This window comes from Mirounga leonina, unplaced genomic scaffold, assembly GCF_011800145.1.
Source record: "Mirounga leonina isolate KUSES-001 unplaced genomic scaffold, KU_Mleo_1.0 Mir_165, whole genome shotgun sequence".
Lineage (NCBI taxonomy): Eukaryota > Metazoa > Chordata > Mammalia > Carnivora > Phocidae > Mirounga > Mirounga leonina.
This window is the reverse complement of record NW_023270415.1, coordinates 12,688,484-12,713,969: the sequence shown is the minus strand read 5'-3', so window position 1 is coordinate 12,713,969 and position 25,486 is coordinate 12,688,484. Positions and strand designations below refer to the sequence as shown.

The 25,486-nt window shown below is 38.8% G+C and overlaps 1 protein-coding gene across 2 annotated transcripts in view; it reads right to left on the bottom strand.

Moving 5' to 3' along the window:
- The window catches only part of RAB2A (RAB2A, member RAS oncogene family), a 94,395-nt gene that overhangs the window by 53,375 nt on the left and 15,534 nt on the right, over positions 1-25,486 (bottom strand). For both annotated transcript variants that reach the window (XM_035011210.1, XM_035011211.1), the window contains exon 2: positions 5,805-5,876. In XM_035011210.1, coding sequence (XP_034867101.1) covers positions 5,805-5,876 — 72 coding nt within the window. The remainder of the gene's footprint in view (positions 1-5,804; positions 5,877-25,486) is intronic.

The window sequence follows — 25,486 nt, the reverse complement described above, 5'->3', positions numbered from 1 at the left end:
ATATTAAAGAGTAGTTCCCCTAATTTTCTTTCTTTTTTTTTTTTTAAAGATTTTATTTATTTATTTCAGAGAGAATGAGAGAGAGCACATGAGAGGGGGGAGGGGCAGAGGGAGAAGCAGACTTCCTGCCGAGCAGGGAGCCCGATGTGGGACTCGATCCTGGGACTCCAGGATCATGACCTGAGCCGAAGGCAGTCGCTCAACCAACTGAGCCCCCCAGGCGCCCAGTTCCCCTAATTTTCTATGAAAAATGAACAGCACATGCCATACTTAAAGGTAAACCACTAGAGGAATTCAAATTACAGAGAAAATGATTATAATGCCCTCAACTTGTAAATTATTCTACAGATTTTGGTCACAAATTACAAGAACAAAACTAAAAGGTGCAAATGTTACCTAAAGAAAAAATTATGACTTACAGATATGACCAGGCTACCCAGAGCATGCAAACTAAGTAAACAAAAATAATGGTGGAAAAAAACCTCTATCCACAATAGTAATGAAACCTATAAAATACCAAAATAAACTTAAAAAAAGCACAAGGTCTGTATGAAGAAAATTATAAAACTTTACCGAAGGGCATTAAAAAAGTTGGAAAAAATGAAAACACATGTGTATAAAAACAGGTGATTTTAATATACTAAAAAATGTAAATTGTCTCCAAATTAACCCATAAATAAAATTCTTCTCAACCTTTAAAAGCCTCACTAGAAATTCTGCATTTTGGCAAACTGAGACTAAATTTCATTTGGAAGAACAAATTCACAAGAATGATCAAGAAAACTTAGAAAAGGAAAAATGCCCATCACAAATTAAGTAGACTACAGTTACTATAAATATCACTGTGATATTTTCTCATGAAATAGAGGGTGAAAAAAAAACAACCCCAAAACAAAAAGAAAAACCCCTAAACATAAATGGAATAGATTTGAGAGCACCCTAACAGGCTTGCTTACATATGGAGATTTAGCATAGGATAGAGGTAATAGTTCAAACAGGAAAGAAAGATGGCTTATTTAATTAATAGTATGGGGCCACATGTTATATGTGGATTAAAGAAAATCATATACATGGCCATATACCAGACAGGGTACAAATTTATAGTATTCGAAAAATAATTAAGAGGGGCGCCTGGGTGGCTCAGTCGTTAAGCGTCTGCCTTCGGCTCAGGTCATGATCTCAGGGTCCTGGGATCGAGCCCTGCATCGGGCTCCCTGCTCGGCAGGAGGCCTGCTTCTCCCTCTCCACTCCCCCTGCTTGTGTTCCCTCTCTCGCTGTCTCTCTCTCTGTTGAAAAATAAATAAAATCTTTCAAAAAAAAAAAAAAGGAAAAATAATTAAGAGAATATTATATAAGTTTTGTATTGGGGAGCCTTCCTTAATAAGGCCTGAAAGATATAAAGAAAAACATCAAAGGATCTAACAAAACAAAAAAACTAGTACTAGAAGGAGCAAAGATAAAAACAGGCAATTCAAAGAGAAAAGACATAGAAGTAGTTCTTAAACATATAAAAAATGCTCAGCCTCACTAAAAATTCAGGAACTGGAAAGTAAAAAAACCCACTTTTCTCTCTCCATTTCACAGAGTAATAACACAGAAGCAGCAGCGAAGGGCAAGGACAAACAGCAACAGGTACTTTTTTCAGTACTCCGGTGGAGGGAGTGCAAACCAGAACAGCTTTGTGTGATTGTTTATGAATACATTTTAAAATTCTAGACGGCGACATACACACCAGTGGATGCTGGAGGGCCAAAGGCAAGTCATACGGGGAATTTAACTTTCTCTGGATTTTTAACAATGTTTTCATAATAACCACACCCTGTCAAGAAAATACATTTACATTTTATTATTCAGGTAACAGAGACTTTGTGAGCTCTAAATTAGATGTTCACAGGTCCTCTAAGCTACCTTCCTAGTTCTTGGCAATGTTATTTTAGGTAACTAGAGTTATCTCAGAAAACTGAATCCCAAATAAATGAGGTGCGTTTTTAACTGATTTGTGGGAAGCCAGATACAAGAAATAATGCTTTGATTCTACCACCTTTCCCCACAATGACTACTCTCAGTCATTTCTTATAGGATGACTAGTTTAAGGACGTGGGGGAGATAGGCAGGAAGATGGCATCAACATATAAATGGCCTGGCCTCTAGACCAGTGTTTGTCAAACTGTCCATTAGTAGGTAGTCAAATAAATGGTAGTGGGAATTAGTGGGCTGTAACTAGAATTATCTCTATACAATGTAATTAAACAGCATTAAACAAATGTACCCATCAAGAACTGTAATGTTAAATGTTACTTTATGAAGCTTTCTACCCAGACAGATAGTATATTCTAAATATAGAATCTTTATATGTACCAGGCCCTGGAGATACAGCAATGAACAAAACAGATAACTGTGCTATCATGAACTTAACTTTTATACTGGAGGGAGACAATATACACTTATAATCACTTACATAAAAAGTTAAGGAGAAAAATCTAGGCGAGAGGATGGGTATGAGGGTGTGTGCGTGCATACAGGTACACTTGCGAAGATGTAGCAGGAAAAAAATCAGGAGCTGTTTGGATCATGTTAAATGATCATCTAAGAGAAAGGAGAATGTTGAGGCAGCAGCTGGATATGTACACATGGGGAGGAGAGAGCCTAGTCGGAGTGAATTCAAAAAAGAATGAGGGGAGGAGAAAAACGAGAGATAGAAAATACAAACAATTCTTTCTGAGGATTTTTGCTAAAAGGGAACAAAAGGATTGAAAGCTGGAAAAGGTAAGTCATGAAAAATGACAATCAAAAAGGGAAAAATGAATGACACCTAGGAGAAAAAAGAACTGCTGAAGCAGTGTTCTTGAGCAGGCCTTGGCTAGCATCTCCTAGTTCATCCAGGTAGCAAGGAAAAGGTGGAGTTTATGGGCCCAACACAGGTAGGTAGGTCTATGTGGTGATGGAGACTTGTGAAAATGCTCCTCTGCTTGCCTCTATTTTCTGAAATAGAGACCAAGGTTATTATATGAGAGAAAGAAAGGTGCTGCATGCTTCAAGAGCAAGAAGGTCTAACACAGTTGTACAGGACAGTGGAAAATGAATGGACTGGAAATAAATTGTAATTGTCAAGCAGCTGGAAGTTAGTGTCTAAGAAATTAACAGGACATTAGTTAGCATAGCTCTGTGTTCTTCTCCAAGCAGGATGGAGTGGGTAGTCAGATTTTACTTATGGGTTAGCCACAAGAATGTGATGAAGCAAAGGAGGGGGCGGGGGATTGAGGGCGCATGCAGGAGTGATTAGAATGACTTAATTACAGTGGCTAGAATTAAAGCTGGGTAAGAAGGGAAGCAGGACCACCAGAGGTGTGAGAGTAGAAAGACAGTAGAATCAATGGATTATAGGACTGATGGGCCAAATAAATAGTGTTAGCAACTAGAGGTTGTGAGCTGGAAGGATGGGAGAACAGTCAAAAGGCCAGATGCATGAAAGTGAGATTCTGGAGTGCTTCCGGATACTGGTAATGAACAGGTCCTGGGCATGACTATGGCAGTGAGTAGCTGAGGCAGAGGGGAAGCAAGATCACAGGAGGAGAGGAAGTAAAGCAACTGAGAGGCCAGGATGTGTGTGTGTGTGGCGGGGGGGCATGAGGGGGTGCACTCACATGTATGCATAAGTCAATAATATAAAACAAATTCCTAGCTGGGTAATCAATATTTAAAAGCCACTGCTCCAGTGCTTCTCAAACTTTTCATATGAATCACTTGGAGATCCTGCTCAAATGCAAAATCTGACTCCGTAGACTCTTTAACAAGCTCCCACAGGATACTGATGCTGCTGGTCAGTGCAATAGCGCTTGAACACACCTTCTGAGTAGCAAGGCTCTAGTCTAGACCTTCAGTGTAACTGGATCCAGGATGCTATTTGTAAACTGCTTCTTTGATTCCTACGTTAACAATTCTCACTGAGACAGTAGTCAAAGGGTAAGGGGTATTTCATAGACTCATCCTTGTGTTTTACTTTCTCTGCTCCCCTGTTTAATACTTCTTAGTCATGACCCGACCTTAGCTTTTTCACCTTCTTCTATTCATCACACAAAGGAAAGTATGCAGCAGAATCAAGATAATGTCTTATGCCTATTTCAGCAAACACTCCAATGTTCCTTTAAAACAAATACATGCCACTAACCTGAAAAATAAATTGCCATGATGGGTGTCATAAGGTATAGCAGTCAGGGTCCAACCAGAAAAACAGAAACCATATTTAAATATTTAAAACAGAGGGAATTTAATGTAGGGAGTTAGTTACAGGAAAGAAAGAGCTAAGAAGCTCAAAGAAGGGATGGTGAAGAAGCCGAGAGATTAACACCAGCGGGAAAGTGCTACCATCCCGAGGCTGGGAGAACAGAGAATCTGGGGTTGGCAGACCTAAGAAGCCAGACCATCAGTGGGCCTGTCACCACCAGAGGTTGGGGCTAGAGTCTTGGAGGACATAAAGTTAATCCAGGCAGACAGAGAAAAGAAGACGCTTGGATTCCCTTTGCTTTTAGCCTCCGACCTCCCAAAGCCACCCACCAGCAAACCCAGAGGGAAGCCAGCTGGTACGGCTGCAGGACTTACAGTTCCAAACAACCCCCTTTGGTCCACCTCCTCTCTCTCCACAAGTACAGGCCTTGCCGATTTCTGACAGCAGGCTTAAGCCCACCCTCTCCCTCTAAGGTGCCTTAGAAATGTATACGGAAACTTCACGAAAAGGGAGACACTTTCGGTTAGTTCCCTATATTAAAACCAACGGAGTCAGGCCTAAGAGACAGCTACCCAGGTTTAGACCATCTGGGCAAAGAGCAGATTCTACACAAAACTGAGCTCACAGAAGTTAAACTATGAAATGAAATAAGGACCAGCATGAAACAATAGTACCTGTTTTACCCTTCATTACTGTATATACTTAAAAGTAGTAAAATTAAAATGGAATCTGAATACTCTCATTGATAGTAGCCACTTGGGAAAAGATTTCCATATATCCACAAAGTACATGTGGTTTGGCTGAAAATTATTAATTCATCTAATAATGTGATTAACAAACTATGTTTGATTTGATATTCTAAAAATACACAGGGCATGAGACTCAACTTGCTTTTAAGGATGATTTAAAGATATCTGTAGAAAATAAGCAGTCACCGGCTGAGAAGACACACCAAGCTATCAGTTATAAAATCAAAGTAGATTTCAGTCTAACAGTTACTGGTAACTGTCTCATTTATTCTTTGCAACTTAGGACACTAAAAATGCCTGCTGGCAGTTTTTCTCAATTAGTAATTATAGGTAAACCTAAAGCATCTACCATGTTACCCGGCACTGTTCCAATGCTTCACATTTATTAACTCATTTATTGCTCACAATAACTTTGTGAAATTGGTACCACTATTATTCTCATTTTACAGATAAAAGAAACTGAGGCATGGAGTGGTAATGTGGCTTACCCAGCTAGTTAGTTGCACAGCCTTGATTTGAATCCTGGCAAGCTGGTCTAGTCTCTGATCATACCCCTATGCTATATTGTTTTGCAATCATTTGTTTGTTAAATACAATCAAAATCTTAAAATATTTATGTCTTCCTGTTTTCTGACCACTTTTACAAAGTTGGATAATATTTTTACCATACTCACATATTTTTAAAAAGTGATGGGATGAAACTGCACAGCAACAAATCTAGTTCATGGATTCTTTTTGATTCATCATCAATAGAATGGACCCCCTTTAGCACATTCCATTTCTACTACCCAAAACTTCTGAATGTTTCTCATCTCTTGTATAAAACTTACCGATAGTCAGGTCATGCACTGGCTGAAACCTCTTGTCTGTAAACTGTAGCAATAAGCATGATTTACCAACACCTGAAAGTTAAAAAAAATATATATTATGAGACAAAACTCACAAAAATTAAGAAACACTTTACGAAAGCACATAGAAAAGAGGCAGCTAGGGTTTCTGGTGCTCTGTGAACAATCTAACCAGAAATTCTCGGTGCTCTGATTTCCTGGGAAATTATGGGATTGATGATTCAGGTGGAAGGTGTTAACCAATCCAAAACACCTTTTCATCCTTCGTTATTCATTCGACATTTTAATCTGAAAGATAAAACTGGCAAGAACTCTTAGGAGACAACCAGGCAGGTCCCCCTAGTAGCCCCTACCACAGTACTCTAGCAATTAAGGGTTAATGCCTTTGTTTTTTTGTGTAGTAGTGAAAATATTTAAAAACAAAGTAATCTCTTTTTGTAGTTTATCTTACCTTCCTACAACCAACCAACCAACCAAATTGGCAGTTAAATGTGGGGGATCTACTTTGCTCTATCTTCTGGCTAATTCATTTCAGGATCAACTCTGTTTTTTTTTTTTTTAAGATTTTATTTATCTGAGAGAGAGAGAGAGAGAGAGAGAGCAGGAGCAGGGAGAGGGGCAGAGGGATAAGCAGGCTCCCTGCTGAGCAGGGAGCCCAATGTTGGCAGGACCTTGGGATCAAGACCTGAGCCAAAGGCAGATGCTTAACCAACTGAGCCACCCAGGCGCCCCCAGGATCAACTCTAATCTGAATTGCATCCCTTCACTCTATCACCAAATTTCACTTCCCTAAGGTCATGAATAACTTCCACAGCCCTAATTAAAGATAAATTTTCTGTATTCATCCTACTCATCCTCTGAGAACTGGTAACTGAATACCACACCATCTTCCTACTCATTTGCAGGCCCTTATCTTCACACTCAACTAACTCTGCTTACTTGAGAGCATCCTGTGCTTCCTTCATTCTTGCACTCAAAAGACTTTACTGAAATGCTAACTGTGCTTTGCACTTGGGACCTGAAGATACAATCATGTGGAATGTTTCCTTCCTTACAGTCAAGTACAGGTAGAAAAATTAAACATTACGAATGACAAATAACCTATATGAACTGTAATTTGAAATAATTATAACTGCCATTTGAAAGAAGAGAGGACTATGAGGAAGAGTAACAAGATCAATTTAGACTGAAGGGCTGGAGGTCTTTCTGAAGAAGTGACACTTAAACTAAGCTGTTCAAGGTCTTCTAGATTATAAACTCAATGAGAGAAGATAATGAATACCTTGCTGTCTTATGGCAGAGATAAGGCAATTAATGATTTTGCTGAATGATTGGCCCTAGTGTCAAATGTTACAAAGATTGTCAAAATGCCCAGTAAACAACTCAAAGAAATGTGTGTGTATATGGTTATGCTTCGGGAAATACTTTATTTGTTCAAAGTTTTCTGAATGTTTTAACTAAAAATAAACATATTTGACCTTAATTTTCTTCTCTTTTCTTTTATCCATGATTTCTTTTTTACATTACAAAAGGGGTAAAGCCAAACTCATTTTATCAGATTTCTAGCTCCTCTGAATAGCCTTTCAGATCTAGGATAGAAAGGAAATAATTTTTTAAGTGTGAAGGTACAAAATAAGTGAACATCTGAGATACGAATCTTCAGGTTTTCTTTTTTTAAGATTTAAAAAAAATATTTTTAAGTACAAACATGGGGTTTGAACTCACGATCCCAAGATCAAGAGCCACAGGCTCTAGGACTGAGCCAGTCAGGTGCCCCAAGGGTTTGCTGTTGTTTTTCCAGATTGGGAGGGGGAGGGGGCAGAAGGAGAGGGAGAGACAGAATCTTCAGCAGGCTCCACAACCCTGAGGTCATGACCTGAGCCCAAATCAAGAGCTGGACGCTTAATTGACTGAGCCACCTAGGCAGCCCCACACCCCTTTTAAGTAGACTTTTTTTTTTTTTAGACTTTTTATTTTGAAGAGCAATTTTAGGTTCACTAAAACTAAAAACTGGGCAGAAAGTACAAAGTTCCCATATACTTTCTGCCCCACAGGAACACAGCCTTTTCCACCAATACTATCTATACCAGAGCCATCACACTTGCTACAATCCATGAGCCTACACTGACATATAACTATCAAAGTCCATAGTTTACATTAGGGTTCACTCTTGGTGTTGTCTATTCTACGGGTTTTGACAAATATATAATGTATTTACCACTATGGTATCATACAGAATAGTTTCACTGACCTAAAAATCCTCTATGCTCTGCTTATTAGTCCCTCTCTCACCCCCAACCCCTGGGAAATGCTAATCTTTTTACTGTCTCCATAGTTTGCCTCTTCCAGAACATCATATAGCTGGAATCAGCAGTATATGTAGCCTTTTCAGATTGGCTTCTTTCACTCAGTACCATGTATTTAAGATTCCTGTGTCTTTTCTTCATTTCTATTTTTAAACATCCAAATTTTCCCATGTGGTATACAAAAAAATTACAATTAGAAATCACATTTTATTGTGATTTATTGATTTTATTGTGAAACCTCAAGAATCATCTAACAGACTGGCAATTATTTAAGTAATACAATCTAACAGACTGGCAATTATTTAAGTAATACAAGAGCCTAAAAATCTTTCTTACCTCACAACAGAACATGTATTGCTTTAGTGATACTTTAAGTGATACCACTTATTCTGACCAAGTGCTAGTTAAATATAGAAAAGGCTTGGTGATTGGTTCTTCACTTTAAAAACTCCATATTCCTTCTTCAGGTAATCAAGTATCTTTCATGTTAGAGGGTTTGGGTAATTTGCATCCTTTGCAGGACATCTTTGATTTAATACCTGTCCTTTTTATAATATAAAATTGGCAAAAATCTCCAAGGCTTCTTTCACCAATTTTCCTAAGAACCTCTCTTAATCCTTGATATTCAGATAGTTCTTTAAAAGCATCCTCCATATCTTTCCTCTTCTTCAGCTATTTATTAGTCTAAATATCAGATCCCCATTCATCAATGGCATTATATGGAATTCAAGCAGTGCTCCAACATTTTTACATACTTCATGAAATCCTATATATTTTGCGGGACTTGTAACTGATTCGTCCTTCATTTTCATAGAGAATGATAGTCAAATATGTTGATTTTCCTGAGGGGAGACACTTAGAAAAGATACAGAATGAAGAATAGTTTAAGTGGCCAATGAATATTTTCATGTTATTTTAACTGTACTGTCAAGAACTTTGAAATATTTAAAATTTATGATTCCCAACAACAAATAAACTTATATAAAGCTTCTCTCATGCCAGATATTGTTTTAAGCAATTTACATATGTCAGCTCATTTAATGCTTAAGAACAGCATAACATAGCAGTTATCATTTCTGACTCCAAAGCCGTACCACACTCCTCGGGTTCCAACCCCAGCCTTGCCAATCACTATCAACAGAACCTCAAATTAGTTATCTTCTCAGGGCCTCACTTTCCTAATCTGTAAAAAGTAGGCTAATAATACTTATCCCAGATGTTTATTGGGATTATTAAATGAGTTCATGCATTAGGTGCTTAAAACAGTATCTGGCACATAATAAAATTCAATAAAGAATTCAATAAATGTTTGTTACTATTAATGCTATTACTTATTACTATGTCTATGTATACTTCAAGCTCCCTAAAAGCAAGAAGCACATTTTATTCATTTTTAGTTTCACAACATGTACTTCCAATGCATGCCAAAATTCAAACTTTCTAGAAATATTTAAGTATGTACTATGTTCTAAGGCTAAGCAACTGGAATATCAGTAAACAATAAGATAAAGGTGTCTGCCCTTCTGGAGTGAGAAGAGACTATGAAAAAACTTTTTTTTAAAAATGTGTGTGTGCATGTTTGTATGTATGTGTATATACTGGGGAGGTGGGGAGTGTGGATGGATGGATGGATGGATGGATGGATGGATGGATGGATGAAGTGGACGTGGTAGTGCAGAGTGTTATGTGTTATGGTACGGAGAAAAAGCTGAGCAAATATATGAGACCTGGAATACTGGGGGAAAGGAAAAAGGTATTTAAATGAGGTGGTCTCTCACTGGGAAGGTGAGATTGAAGTCAAGACTCGAGGAGGTGAGGAAACAGGCAGGTGGATTACTGAGAGAAGAGCACTTTAGGCTAAGGAAAGGGCTAAAGCGGGGTTCAGTCGGTTAAGTGTCTGCCTTCAGCTCGGGTTGTGATCCCAGGGCCTGGGATCGAGTCCAGCATCGGGCCTGCTTCTCCCTCCCTCTGTGCTCTCTCTCACACGTGGGCTCTCTGAAATAAAATCTTAAAAAAAAAGGGGGGGGGGGCTAGAGAAAAAGCTGTATGTGGAATGTGTTGGAGAAACTGCCATGAAGCCAAATATGGCTACAGCTCAGAAGGCAAGGGAGAGCCCTGTCCCTAAGACGTGAGGTTGCAGGCATCATAGGGCCTGATCTTGCAGACTCCATAGGAATTTTAAAAAATACTTGTGATAAAATGGGTGATTTTTTGGGGGGTTTTAAGCAGAAGAGTAATATAATTTGACCTTAATTCTAAAATAATCATTGTGGCTGCTACACTGAGAATGATCTGTTAAGTATATGCAGATGAGAGAAGCAGAGATTGGTTAAGGAGGCTTCTCAATGAGGCAAGAAATGGTGTCTTGGACAAGGGTGGTAGCAGTGGAGGGGTTTGAAGAGGCTGAATTCTATAAACATTCTAAAGCAGAGGCAAGAGAATATGTTGACAGTGTGGACTTGGGTTTTGAGAGAAGGAGAACGGCATTAAGAATGGTTCCAATATTTTTGCCTGATCAAATGGAAGAATCAATGAAGATGGGGAAAATTTTAAGTGGAGCAGGAAGGACTATCAATTCCAGTTCAGTTATTTTGAGTTGAGATATTAGACATCCCAGTGGTAAAACTGGGTAGGCAATAGAATATATGAGTTTAGACTTCAGGAAAGATATTGAGGTTGGAGATATAAATTAGAATTGTCAGCATAAGATGGTATTTAAAGCCACAGAAAGAGAGGAACCAGCAAAAAGACATGTTTTATAAAAACACGTTTGTTTTATGTAATAGCAGAATTAAACAGAAACAAAATAAAAGTGTCCTCTCCCAATCCTTCTACTCCTGGTTTTCATTCTGTATCTAGAACCTGCAAGGCCTTCAAACATCCTCTTCTCTCTCTTTCCACGCAGACAGACTCCCATGGCTGGTTTTTCACCACCACAGATGCCTTCCTTCCCTGACCATTCTATGTAAAGTAGCTCCCACTTTCTACCCATTTGAAGTTTTTGATCTTTACCCAAAAAATCACCAAATCCAAAACAGGTCTCAACCCCAGAGGTTCTGAATGAATTGCCAGCACTATGTAGTGGTTAAAAGCACTAGCTGGGTGGCCCTGGATGAACCACTGACCTCTGTGGTTTTTTTGCTATGCAGAAGCTTTTGAGTTAGATGTAGGCCCACTTGTTTATTTTTGCTTTCATTGCTTTGCTTTTGGTGTCACATCCAAAAATCATCACCAAGACCAATGTCCAGGAGCTTATTGCCTATGTTTCCTTCTATAAATTTTATGGTTTCAGGTCTTACATTGAGGAGGTCTTTAATCTATTTTGAGTTCATTTTTGTGTATGATGTAAGTTGGTGGTCCAGTTTCATGCTTTTGTATGTGGCTGTCCAGTTTTCCTAACACCATTTATTCAAGAGATTGCCCTTTCCTCATTGTATATGCTTGGCTCCTTTGTCATGAGTGAGTTTACCATATATGTGTGGTTTATGTGGGCTCTCTATGCTATTGACCGTTGTCTATGTTTTTATGCCAATACTATACTGTTTTGATTTACTACGGCTTTGTAATATAGTTTGAAATCAGGAAGCATGGTGAAGCCTCCAGCTTTGTTTTTTCTCAAGATCGCTTTGGCTATTCATTCTTTGATTAATACAAATATACTTAATAATGCCACTGTCAGAGTTCCTACCATGAAGTCACCTTAACTTTTTCTTTTACTTTAGGTCCACATTGCCATCCACTCAGTAGGACAGTACTGTGGTGAGAACTGAGTACCTAAGTACCACGTGAATGCCAAACAATTACAAGTAATATTCATTAAACTGCATTCCTAAAGCCCCACCCCAGAGCTTCTGACTCAGGAACTCTTTGCTTGGACCAAAAATCGAATTAATAAGCCCTCCAGGGGTTTTTAGGCAAGGTGTTCTTCTCCATAAGAAACAATGGCGTAAGTGCCAGGTATTCTACTGCAGTTCAAGTGCCAGGTAGTCTACCGAGGTTCATATGAAAAGTACCAGAGCCAAAGTCAATTCCTTTTTTTTTTTTTTTTAATTAAAGATTTTACTTATTTATTTGACAGCAAGAGACACAGCAAGAGAGGGAACACAAGCGGGGGAGTGGGTGAGGGAGAAGCAGGCTTCCTGTAGAGCAGGGAGCCCAACGCGGGACTTGATCCCAGGGTCCTGGGATCATGACCTGAGCCAAAGGCAGCCGCTTAACAACTGAGCCACCCAGGCACCCTCCCAGAGCCAATTCCTAACCACTCAAGAAAAATTTTGTCCAACTATCATTCTGAAATCATGGCTGCATATTTTCATCTACCACATTTGGCTCTCAAAAACAAAATGTGACAAAAGTTCCATGAATGAATGACTAAAAGTAACCCACTGAAGAACTGTATATTTTATTTTTCTGATTTTGTTTATGTGAGGCCTCTCTTTTGATGAGTCTGGCTAAAGGTTTATCAATTTTGCTGATCTTTCCAAAGAACCAGCTTTGTTTCACTGATCTGTTCTACCGTTCTTTGTTTTTTGTGGGGTGTTATGTTTGGTTTTTTGTTTTAAGAACTGTATGTTTTAAAGTCATACCAAAAAACTGATAGACCTCCAACACAGATCATTCAGAAATGTGGTGAGCTGGCTGAAATATTAGATTATTTTGCAAAATAAAAGAAAATTTTATTCTTCTTTGCACTAACATTCCAAATGGAGAAACACGTAATGAAAAAACAATAAAGTCTGCTTTTTTTAAAGATTTTTTTTTTTTTTTTAATTTGAGAGAGAGAGAATGAGAGAGAACACATGAGAGGGGATAGGGTCAGAGGGCAAAGCAGACTCCCTGCCGAGCAGGGAGCCCGATGCGGGACTCGATCCAGGGACTCCAGGATCATGACCTGAGCCGAAGGCAGTCGCCCAACCAACTGAGCCACCCAGGCGCCCTAAAGTCTGCTTTTTTTAAACAGAAAATTAATAAACTCAGCAGTGTATTAGAAAGAACCTAAGCTTTACAGTGGAAACACCAGTGTTCAAGTCCACCTGTATCATTTCATAACCTGTGAACTGGGACAAATTAGATACAGAAACTATGCTCCATTTCCACATCTATAAAATGGAAAAAGAAAATATAGTATTCCTACTTCAAAGGAATACTATAAAGCTCAAATGTGAAAATTTCAAATTTTGCAAATTCAGAAGTTTTAATAGAAATGCTAAGGATTCTTCAAGATGAATACAGCTAGGGAGCAAATCTCCCACCAAACCCATCTGATCTTGAGTTCAAAATTTTAAATACATATTTTCTAAAATGAACTGAAGAAAATATTCACATATCTCTAAGTTTCTTTTAAATAAAATGATTTCAGAGTTGTTCTTATGCTATTGGTTCTCCTTACATCGTCCTCCCTCACATCTAAGACAGCAGTCCTCTCAACTACTTCAATTAGATACTGATCTGGTTCCTTACTATAGTAGGCTGAAGAGTGGCCCCAAAGAGATATGTCCAAGCACTAACCCCTAGAACCTGTGAATGTGACCTTATTTAGGAAAAGGATCTTTGCATATATAATTAAGGATTCTGAGATAATTTCAGTCTGGATTTGGCTAATCCAATGACAAACGTACTCATAAGAGAAAGGCAGGGGGAGACAAAGACAGATACACAGGTGACAGGCTACATGAAGACAGAGGCAGAGACTGAGTCAGGCTATGACAAGCCAAGGAACACCCGGAGCCACCAGAAGCTGCAAGAGGCAAGAAAGGATTTTCCCTGGAGCCTTCAGAACGACAGTAGCCCTGCAGATGCCTGGATTCTGGACTTCTGGCATCCAGAACTATAAGAGAAGAGGTTTTTGTTGTGTTAAGCCCTAAAACAAGTTTGTGATAATCTGTTACAGCAGCCCTAGGAAACCAATACACTCATCAAGAGTCATCTTTCATTCCTCCTCCTCCTGGGACTTTTATGTTGTTAGTCTTCCAGGCTTGTTGACGTCATCTGTAATAATTCCTACTGTAATCAGTAAAGTGCCTCAAACACCAGAAATATTAAGAGCAGTAAGGGAAGAGGAAACAGGAAATATAGAACATTTATTTGAGAAATCCGTCAGTGAAGGCTAGGAGCAAAGGTTAGAGATACTCAACATTTATGGAGTACTTACTATATTCCAGGCACTAGTAAAAATAAATTAGTAATTAAAATAAAGAAATTAAAGAAAGTTTCCAAGAGCATGTAGCTTTCAAAACACAAGGTATCTTTTCCCTGAAAATGGAAGGTTTGGAAACAAGTATGCTGACAAGGCTGAAAGAGTTGCTAAAGAATCAATCAAGTGAGGGGGGATGGCTCAGTCGGTTGAGTGTCGGGACTCTTGATTTCAGCTCAGGTCATGATCTCAGGGTCGCGGGATCAAGCCCTGCATGGGGCTCCGTGTTCAGCGGGGAGTCTGCTTCTCTCCTTCTCCCTCTGCCCTTCCCTCTGCTAGCACACAAACACAGGCACATGCTCTCACTCACTCTTAAATAAATAAATAAATAAATAAATAAATAAATAAATAAATAAATAAATAAATAAATAAATAAATAAAGCTTTAAAGAAAGAAAAGAACTGATAAAGTGAAAAGGAAATAGGAAGTTGTCAGGATACAGTCCTCCTTCCCTTGAAGCAAATTATCTACTCGCATTTCTGTTATCTTTGGTGTTAAAATATTAAAGTACACTAAGTACTTTAAACACCCCTGGGATGAGACCAAAACCATGAAAATGACTAAAGCAGATAATGCCAGTATTTCTTACACATCTGGCTGTTTGCACATATTTATTTAGCATACTTTAAGTGTTCTTTCCCCAATACTCAGTGACTGCTCCACTTAGCTAATAGCTACTTATCTTTACAACTTAACTCAAGTGCCATAACCCCTAGGAAGCTTCCGTAATACATAACCTACCTTCACAAAGTGAGCTAGGTATTCTTCTAACTTTAAAATATGGAGACTTTCCGGCTGTGTGTATAAAATCAATAATATAACTGTCTGGTTTCAGGGGAAAAAAACAATATCCTCTGCTGTAAATGCTGGGGAGGAAGAACACTGATGGCCTTCTATGATGACCTCACTTGCCCTGGGTGTGGCATGGACTCTAGGAAACCAAATCTAGACCTGAGCTCAAGACCAAAAGATGAAGTCAGGCCTCACTGAGGAGCACAATTCATTTTTAAAAACAGGCTTAGGAAGAGCTCCAACCCTACTATTTATTCAGCCACTATTTGCTGAGAACCTATGACGGACACATAATAGTGAGTGAAGAAGCCTTATCTTCATAGCTTATTCCTTACCCTGCATTCTTTATGGAACCTCTTTGCTTTTACCTCTCCCCAAGTTTTGATTTTTTTTTCACTTGTTTTTCACCTACTGTCCTTTTTCTGTCCCAGGATCCCATAGAGGACACCATATTACATTTGGTGATGTCTCCTTAGGCGTCTCTTGGCTATGACAGTTTCTCAGACTTTCCTTGTTTTTGATGACCATAACAGTTTTTTTTTTTTAATTTTTTTATTCTTATGTTAATCCCCTTACATTACAACATTAGTTTTAGATGAAGTGTTCCATGATTCATTGTTTGTGCACAACACCCAGTGCTCCATGCAGAATGTGCCCTCCTAAATACCCACCACCAGGCTAACCCATCCTCCCACCCCCCTCCCCTCTAGAACCCTGTTTGTTTTTCAGAGTCCATCGTCTCTCATGGTTCGTCTACCCCTCCGATTTCCCCCGCTTCATTCTTCCCCTCCCGCTACCTTCTTCTTCTTCTTCTTTTTTTTTTTCTTAACATATATTGCATTATTTGTTTCAGAGGTACAGATCTGAGATTCAACAGTCTTGCACAATTCACAGCTCTTACCAGAGCACATACACTCCCCAGTGTCTATCACCCAGTCCCCCCATCCCTCCCACCCCACCCCCCACTCCAACAACACTCAGTTTGTTTCCTGCGATTAAGAGTTCCTCATATCAGTGAGATCATATGATACGTCTTTCTCTGTTTGACTTATTTCACTCAACATAATACCCTCCAGTTCCATCCACGTCGTTGCAAATGGCAAGATCTCATTCCTTTTGATGGCTGCATAATATTCCATTGTATATATATACCACATCTTCTTTATCCATTCATCTGTCGATGGACATCTTGGCTCTTTCCACAGTTTGGCTATTGTGGACATTGCTGCTATAAACATCGGGGTGCACGTACCCCTTCGGATCCCTACTTTTGTATCTTTGGGGTAAATACCCAGTAGTGCAATTGCTGGATCATATGGTAGCTCTATTTTCAACTTTTTGAGGAACCTCCATACAGTTTTCCAGAGTGGCTGCACCAGTTTGCATTCCCACCAACAGTGTAGGAGGGTTCCCCTTTCTCCGCATCCCCGCCAACATCTGTCGTTTCCTGACTTGTTAATTTTAGCCATTCTGACTGGTGTGAGGTGATATCTCATTGAGGTTTTGATTTGGATTTCCCTGATGCCGAGCGATATTGAGCACTTTTTCATGTGTCTGTTGGCCATTTGGATGTCTTCTTTGGAAAAATGTCTGTTCATGTCTTCTGCCCATTTCTTAATTGGATTCTTTGTTCTTTGGGTGTTGAGTTTGATGAGTTCTTTATAGATTTTGGATACTAGCCCTTTATCTGATATGTCATTTGCAAATATCTTCTCCCATTCTGTCGGTTGTCTTTTGGTTTTCTTAACTGTTTCCTTTGCTTTGCAAAAGCTTTTTATCTTGATGAAGTCCCAATAGTTCATTTTTGCCCTTGCTTCCCTTGCCTTTGGCGATGTTTCTAGGAAGAAGTTGCTTCGGCTGAGGTCAAAGAGGTTGTTGCCTGTGTTCTCCTTTAGGATTTTGATGGACTCCTGTCTCACACTGAGGTCTTTCAGCCATTTGGAGTCTATTTTTGTGTGTGGTGTAAGGAAGTGGTCCAGTTTCATTCTTCTGCATGTGTCTATCCAATTTTCCCAACACCATTTGTTGAAGAGACTGTCTTTGTTCCATTGGACATTCTTTCCTGCTTTGTCGAAGATTAGTTGACCATAGAGTTGAGGGTCCATTTCTGGGCTCTCTATTCTGTTCCATTGATCTATGTGTCTGTTTTTGTGCCAGTACCATGCTGTCTTGATGATGACAGCTTTGTAATAGAGCTTGAAGTCCGGAATTGTGATGCCACCGGCTTTGCTTTTCTTTTTCAATATTCCTCTGGCTATGCGGGGTCTTTTCTGGTTCCATACAAATTTTAGGATTATTTGTTCCATTTCTTTGAAAAAAGTGGATGGTATTTTGATGGGGATTGCATTGAATGTGTAGATTGCTCTAGGTAGCATTGACATCTTCACAATATTTGTTCTTCCAATCCATGAGCATGGAACGTTTTTCCATTTCTTTGTGTCTTCCTCAATTTCTTTCATGAGTATTTTATAGTTTTCTGAGTACAGATCCTTTGTCTCTTTGGTTAGATTTATTCCTAGGTATCTTATGGTTTTGGGTGCAATTGTAAATGGGATCGACTCCTTAATTTCTCTTTCTTCTGTCTTGTTGTTGGTGTATAGGAATGCCACTGACTTCTGTGCATTGATTTTATATCCTGCCACTTTACTGAATTCCTGTATGAGTTCTAGCAGTTTTGGGGTGAAGTCTTTTGGGTTTTCCACATAAAGTATCATATCATCTGCAAAGAGTGAGAGTTTCACTTCTTCTTTGCCAATTTGGATGCCTTTGATTTCTTTTTGTTGTCTGATTGCTGTGGCTAGGACTTCCAATACTATGTTGAATAGCAGTGGTGATAGTGGACATCCCTGCCGCGTTCCTGACCTTAGGGGGAAAGCTCTCAGTTTTTCCCCATTGAGAATAATATTTGCTGTAGGTTTTTCATAGATGGCTTTTATGATATTGAGGTATGTACCCTCTATCCCTATACTCTGAAGAGTTTTGATCAAGAAAGGATGCTGTACTTTGTCAAAAGCTTTTTCTGCATCTATTGAGAGGATCATATGATTCTTGTTCTTTCCTTTGTTAATGTACTGTATCACATTGATTGATTTGCGGATGTTGAACCAACCTTGCAGCCCAGGGATAAATCCCACTTGGGATGACCATAACAGTTTTGAGGATTACTGAGGAGTACTGGTCAAGGCATCATAGAGTGTCCCTCAATTGGGATCTGTTGGACTTTTCCCCCATGACTGACTGGAGTTACTGACATTTGGGGGGAAGACCACAGAGGTAAGTAGATTTTCTCACCTGTACAAAGGTGGACCCACTATCATAACAAGGGTACATACCATCGACATGACTATTGTTGACATTAACTTTGATCACCTGCCTGAGGTAGTCTGACAGGTTTCTCCACTGTAAAGTAACTGTTTCCTTCTCTTTCCACACTACACTCTTTCCATAGCCCACTCCTTTGGGGAGTGGACTTTACCAAAGTTTTAACCACTGACCTGTTTCTCTTTCTATGTTGTCATCTTTCACCACCATGTCCTGCTGCCCCTAGCAAATCTTCTGCCCTTTCACAGTGCTTTAACGTTATCATGTGTACTTATTACTTTTATATTTAAAAATAAATGAAAAATAGCCTGTATTTGAAGTACTCTTCTAAAATGGAAAAATGCCTGAAAATTACTTTCATCTTTATTTTCACTCCCTACAATGTCCTTCCCTAAACCTTGTTAATTCCAACTCTCACCAGTAACCACCTCTTCATTTTCACTACCACTGCCTTACATTAAGACCTTTATTACCTCCTACCTGGACCAGTGTAATAACCAACTAACTATATACACTCCAGCTTCCTAATCTATCCTACATATGACTGTACCAGGGATGGATGAGAAAAGAAGACAGAAGGAAAGGATTGCATTTAACATCTAGAATGTCTCTGCTACTGTATTAGAATCTGAATATACACATATGTGTATTTAGTTTCTAATGGAATCATAACTCCAGTCTGGTACTCTCTTCTTTTAAAAAACTTCTACCTTTTCTACTGCCTACAGAATAAAGTTCAAATTCAACCACGCTCTATCACAACCTATGTCCAGTATGTTTAATGAATTTATCTTTCCAGTCTTATTTCCAGTAATTGTTTGATATGAGACTCTACTATAGTTAAACTGGATGGTTTATACTGAGGAATGTGCAAGGTGTGGCACTTAACAGATACATGATAAACGACAACTTTTTTCCCCCTATTTTTACATTTTGCTTATTTACCATTTCTACTTGTCTAAACTCTACCCATTTTTCAAGGACCAGGTCAAATGCCATCTTTTTTTTTTTTTCTCTTTTCTTTCAATGCTCAAATTTTTTTCTTTCAAATGTCATCTTACCATAAGGTTTCCAAGAAGGAAGACAGGCGTTCTGGATTGTGGAATTTCTCATGAAATCCCAAGCTTTCTCCATTACCTCCATCAGAGCCCTTCTTGTATTCAATCAGCCCGGCTAGACTATACACCCCTTAAAAGCAGAGGCATATGTAATTCACTTTTTAAATCCTTCACAGTAGTAGTCCCGTGCTTTACATTTGGAAACTTTTACTGTAAAGCCTTCTGCATTTCAAAGTACACCACTAATTTAAGAGATAACAAATCTTCTGGACTAGATTAGGATCCTGTGTGTGACACTGGAAGGAACAGCTGTTTCAGGTCTCTAGACCTTATTTGCTTCTTTGTGTAATGGTAATCATACCACCTACTTTATTCATAAGGCTATTTGAGGAATACAAGAGATAGCACACAGATCACATGTCTGTGCTGCTTTTTCCTTCGCCAGTGCTGAAAGGCAGGCTGACACTTTATCCCATGCTAAGGCCATAGTACTCTATACATACTTTATTAAGCACTTATCACAAATACTTTTATTATCAGTTTACACATCTACCTTCTTCCTTCAGGAGCAGTAACATTCACCTTTTTGTATTTTGAAAACCACGATGCACTGTGGCCCAATTTAGAAGGCAGATGCTCAGTGAATACTAGCTTAATGTACCGCATGCTCACTGAAAAGGTCACAAAGTGAAACTAGCCTTTTCTACGTAATGACAAACTCTAGTCTACATTTAAAAAAATTCAATTTCTCAAAAAATAATAATAAATAAAAATTTTTTCCTCAACAGTGAATTTTTCAGAGACGAAAATGAGGCCAGAGAATGAAAACCTTACTGTGCTGAATTAGAATTCCATCTCTGATTATCATCGGCCCCTAACTTACGTGTGATTTTCCTTTGAGGAGTTCAGCGTTTCAGTGTGTACAGGAGTTACCAATCAAGGGCCTCCCAGCTCCAAACCTTCACTGCCCTGCCGGAGAGGCCAGAACATTTCCCCCTGGCCAGCTGGCAAGACAGCAAGTGTCACCCGCAGAAGGCAGCCCTCCACACCTCTCCGCAGCCAACTTCCCCGGCACTCCTTCGGGCTGCTTCCCACGAAGGTCCCAACACAGCTCCTCCTCATGGAAGGCTTCCCACAGCACAAAGACGGCAGTCTTCCAATCCATCACAGCCCCTCAGTGAAATTCTCCGCCACCCATCGGGCCTCAGCCGTGCCCCTCCAAAAAGCTCTGGATGCCAGACTGGCTCCTTCCTTCCAGGCTCTGCCTGGGACTTGGGGGAGTGACTGTGCCCTCTATCTGCTGTTACTGTACTCTTTAAGAGTTCTCTTTACCTCTGAGCCAATTCCCTGTTACTCTATTCCCATGGTATAGTTAATGATTCTTTACATTAGATTTTCCCTATGCAGATTCCTGTGTGGTTTCAGTCTCTTAGCTCGGCTCTGACTGATCCAACCAGTATGGTTAATAGATCCTTCATTAAGACAAACCAAATTTAATTTGGTGAAGTAGAAGGTTTTTGAATCTAAGCAAGTTTAGATTTTCTTAGGGAAGGTCCAGGTGGTTTTTTTTTGTTTTTGTTTTCTAGTGTAATATTTTCAAAAACTACAAAGCCAGATGCAATTTAAATTGTTAAAAATTGTAAAGTAAAATGGAGCATTTGCTAATTTCCACAGGAAATAATTGATAAAATATTAAATCTAATAGCAAGTAAGATAGCACCCTGTGGTAAAAATAACATACCTTTCCTTTCTTCTCCCCAACTCCTGGGACTTTCTCCCACTTGTTTTAATGGTGGAAAAAGGCTGGAGTGTTTGAGAAGAACCAGAATGAAGAAAGCTGAAGTACAACTACCTCTCAGAATCTTAAAGAGTGTCACAATTTGCTGGAACCATAGAGGTCCTCTGGGCTGTGTTTTTTAAACAGTAGTAGACTGTACCAGTTAGGTCATGAAATCAATTTAGTGGATCACAACCAGCATTAAAAAAGACCTAGAAAATAGCAAATATGAGACTGTATGTACTATACAAGGATGAGTACTATTTGGAGACTTCTATTTTAAAGACATATATGCACTTACACACATATCTTAACCCTGGGCTGCAATCAAATATGTACCTATTACCGTGACTTACAAAACCAAACTTGGAAATTACTCTCCAGTGTCTAATCCAACCACACATCCAATGAAAGAACTCATCTCCAATACTTTTGCTAGCATTCATGGCAAAATAAATCAGCTGAAGAATCCAGAATACCTATATTCTCTTTTAATTAACATTTAAAAGGACAGAGATCAAGGGAAAAATCTGACTGAATCGTCTGTTGGCAATTTAATGTACATACCTACACAAATAGAGGAACTTAAGTATCATGAGTCACCCAGCAGGTGATAATTCTATTACAGAAACCTCTTTGTAAAAAGATTTTTCCATTAGGTGAAATTAGGATGACCCTACACTCTGGTTTGCCAGGGAAGGCTCAGTAACTCCTGTTTTCCTAATAAATTATGGATCAGCTTGGATGATAAATTATACGGTTTCCCTAAAGCACTGATTCTCAAAATATGGTCCTCACACCAGAAGCTTATGCAGTACCTGGAAACTTGTTAGAATGCAAATAATCAGTCCCACCCCAGATCTACTGAATCAGAAACTGGGGTGAAGCCCTGCAATCTGTGTTTTATCAAGCTGTCCAGGTGCTGCTGATGTGCACTGAAGTTTGAGAAGCAGTGCCCAAGATATAGCCAACAAAAATGCTGGTTTCAGTGACCAATCCTCTTCAGTTTAGTTTTTCAGCTATAACTAACGTGAAACCCCTACATGGTTGGTAGGGCACAACTAAAAATACTGGAGATACGTTTTCCCCACAGTACGGGGTAAAGTTCAAAACATAGTTATCCTGGTTTCCACTTAGTATCTTTGGCAATTACCTGGCTTAGAATAGCTGGGCTACATGCTACCTGCCAAATACCCAAAGGACTCACTTCAATACAGATATTTTTCCTTTCTTTTTTATTGCATCTAAGGAGTCCTGTTATCAAGTTATGCTAATATACTTCTGTCTTATTTAAAATATCTGCAAGGCTTTTGACAGTTTGAAGGTCTAAATATGCTCCTTCCTCGCACACAATCTTATTTGACCATAATAGTAAGCCTAGGAGGTTAGTAAAGCAGAAATGATAACCTCCTTTTAAAGACGAAGAAACTGAGGTTTAAGTGATATGCCTCAAGTAAAAGGCAGAATTGAAATTCCAAATCGGGTTTTCTTTTTATTATGTTTATTTGAGAGAGAGAGAGACAGAGAGAGAGAGAGAATGTGAGTGGGGGGAGGGGCAGAGGGAGATAAGAGAATCGTAAGCGGACTCTGTGCTAAGCACAGAGCTCAATGCGGGCTCGTTCTCACAACCCTCAGATCATGACCTGAGCCGAAATCAAGTTTGGTGCCCAACTGACTGAGCCACCCAGGCGCCCCTTAAATCATATTTTTCCACTCTACCACCCAACCTCCTTAATTTATTCTTTTCAGATAGATGGCAACCAAAACCTTTCCTAACGAAAAATTATGTTATCTCACTTTCCAAGTATTATTAGTAGCAATACTAAGAGAAAGAAGGAAATACTCTGTAATTAAATGACTCATAGAGCAGAAATGTAAAAAGGTTTAAAAAAAATACGACTTCCTTGATGCTAACTTTATCCCAACAAACAACATTTCAGTTAATATACCAGGTATATTACACTTTAATCTGACCATTTTCCTAATCCTTTCATAAGCAAAGATTCCAAATAAGAACTGCAGCATCTCAAAATCACATTTCAATCAAGTAGCTTGCAGAGGATACTTTTCCATGATGTAATGGAAGGAAGGAAGGTGTTTTGTGATATTATTGTACACTATATTATATAATAAATTTACTGTACATGATCTCTAAGTAGTATGCTATGCTATAAATGATATCAAAGTTAAAGACTGTAAGCAGAAAGAACTATTTCATGCAGTTGCTAGATGAAACTCGCAAGAGCCCAAGGAAGGACATAAGAGTAACTAAATCAAACTGCTAAATTCCTAAACAAAGACTAGGCATCAGTCAACACAGACAATGTTGAGATTAGCCTGTTGATTGAATTAAGTACACAAAATATACACCACACTCAAAATTAGATATTCTTTCTAAGTCCATTATTTTTAATGAAAGGTGATTTGGCAGTATCTATCAAAATACAAATATAAATCCTAGTTGGCCACAGATTTTACTTCTTACACAAATCCACAAGAATCATGTTATACTGTGTAAAACAATATTCATCAACAGGTCGTAAGTGAACATTTGTTATTTCTGGGCAACCTAGTATCAGAGCACTTTTCTTTGAACTCCCCAGCAAGGTAGGGTATAAACACGTGACTAGCCAAACAGATGCTCTTGTCCAGAATCTGGAATCTTGAAGGAGTGCTCCAGTATCAGGGACCTAAAGAGAGAATCTATGGTGGCTACAGTGGAGATGAGAGACCACTGATATGTCCCCAGCATCTTCTTCAGCAGGTTGCACCGACAGCAGGAATTTGACTGTGCCTTGCCTTCCTTGGTTTTGCCATTTTCAAGCTGGATTATATTGCTTTCCTATCAATCTATGAATATTCAATCTTTCTAATAAAAGCTTCTGCTTAAATTAACCACAGTAGGTTTCTGCTGTTTGCTACCACAGACAAGGAATAACAGAATCAGGAACTGAATAAATTATGGTTGAGCTATGCAGGTGTTTAGAAAGAATGAGATAGATTTATATATGTGATATGTTAAGACACCTAAGATGTACCCTCAAGAGAAAAAAATACAGACGTAGAACAGTACTAAGTGTATAATGCTATTGGTAAAATTGGGACACACCCATACACGCAAGCTTAGAGATGGATAGAAAATTTCTGGAAGGATACACAAAACCATCTTTTACCATACTTACATAAGGTGGTAGAGTATTTTCATTTTTTATCATGAGCATTTATCACTTGCACCATTAAAAATATATATAAGTTTTTCAAAGGATCTATTTTAGCATCAAACACTACATAAGCAATACTTTTACGGGCCTCATCTAACAACCTCCATATTGATGTGGCTTTTAAATAATTAGCAAACTTCCGCGTGACCAAAAATAGTTACATTAAATGTTGGTCTGAGGAGAAAATCATGAGAGCCTGTGAGTAAAATAATGTGCTATGAAAAGATTTTGATTTCCTTTTTTTAAACTCCTAAAAGCCGCTAAAGAATACTAATCAGTAGTACTTTTTAACAAGATTTACTCATAGCTAAGACTGAAAATTCACATATTCATGCTCAAATCCAACATGGTTTTTCCATTTCTAAGGTAAATTCTCCAAGAAAGGAAACCTGAAGCCAGAAAGAATGGGGGGAAAAGGTCAAAAAAGAAAAAAAAAGATTAAAAGGTGGAAAGGGATCACTAATTCCTGCCAGAAATCTGAGTGAAGGGCAGAAATTTATACCATTTAGAGATAGGGAATAAGGCTTCTGTAAAGCTATCCAGAGGAGAAACAAACCAACTCTTTAAACTATGCCACACAGTATTCTTCACAGTATGGTCCCCAGATCTCCTTTAGTGTTAAGCCTCCACAAAATCCTGAAAAAAACCCTATCCTGCCGCACTCTGTATAACCTAACTTCGAGGAGCTCAGCTCAATTTTCTGTTCTCCACATAACAAATATAAAAGTGGGAGCAAAAGTACAAACTGATTCTACAGGATTGTTAGGTGGGGGAATTATTCAAACAAATGAGACCATGTCTGATGGTATCATACCTGATATATAATTTGTAAAATGAAGTCAATAGGCACCTAGGATTACTGTGAGAACAAATATGAAAGCCAAAGCACAGCACTCAGCACACAGCTGGTGCTCAATGTTTGCTGAAAATCTGAGTATGTTACAAGCCATTCACTGCAATTAGAATGAATCCTCTCCATGCTCCTTCAGTACTTTG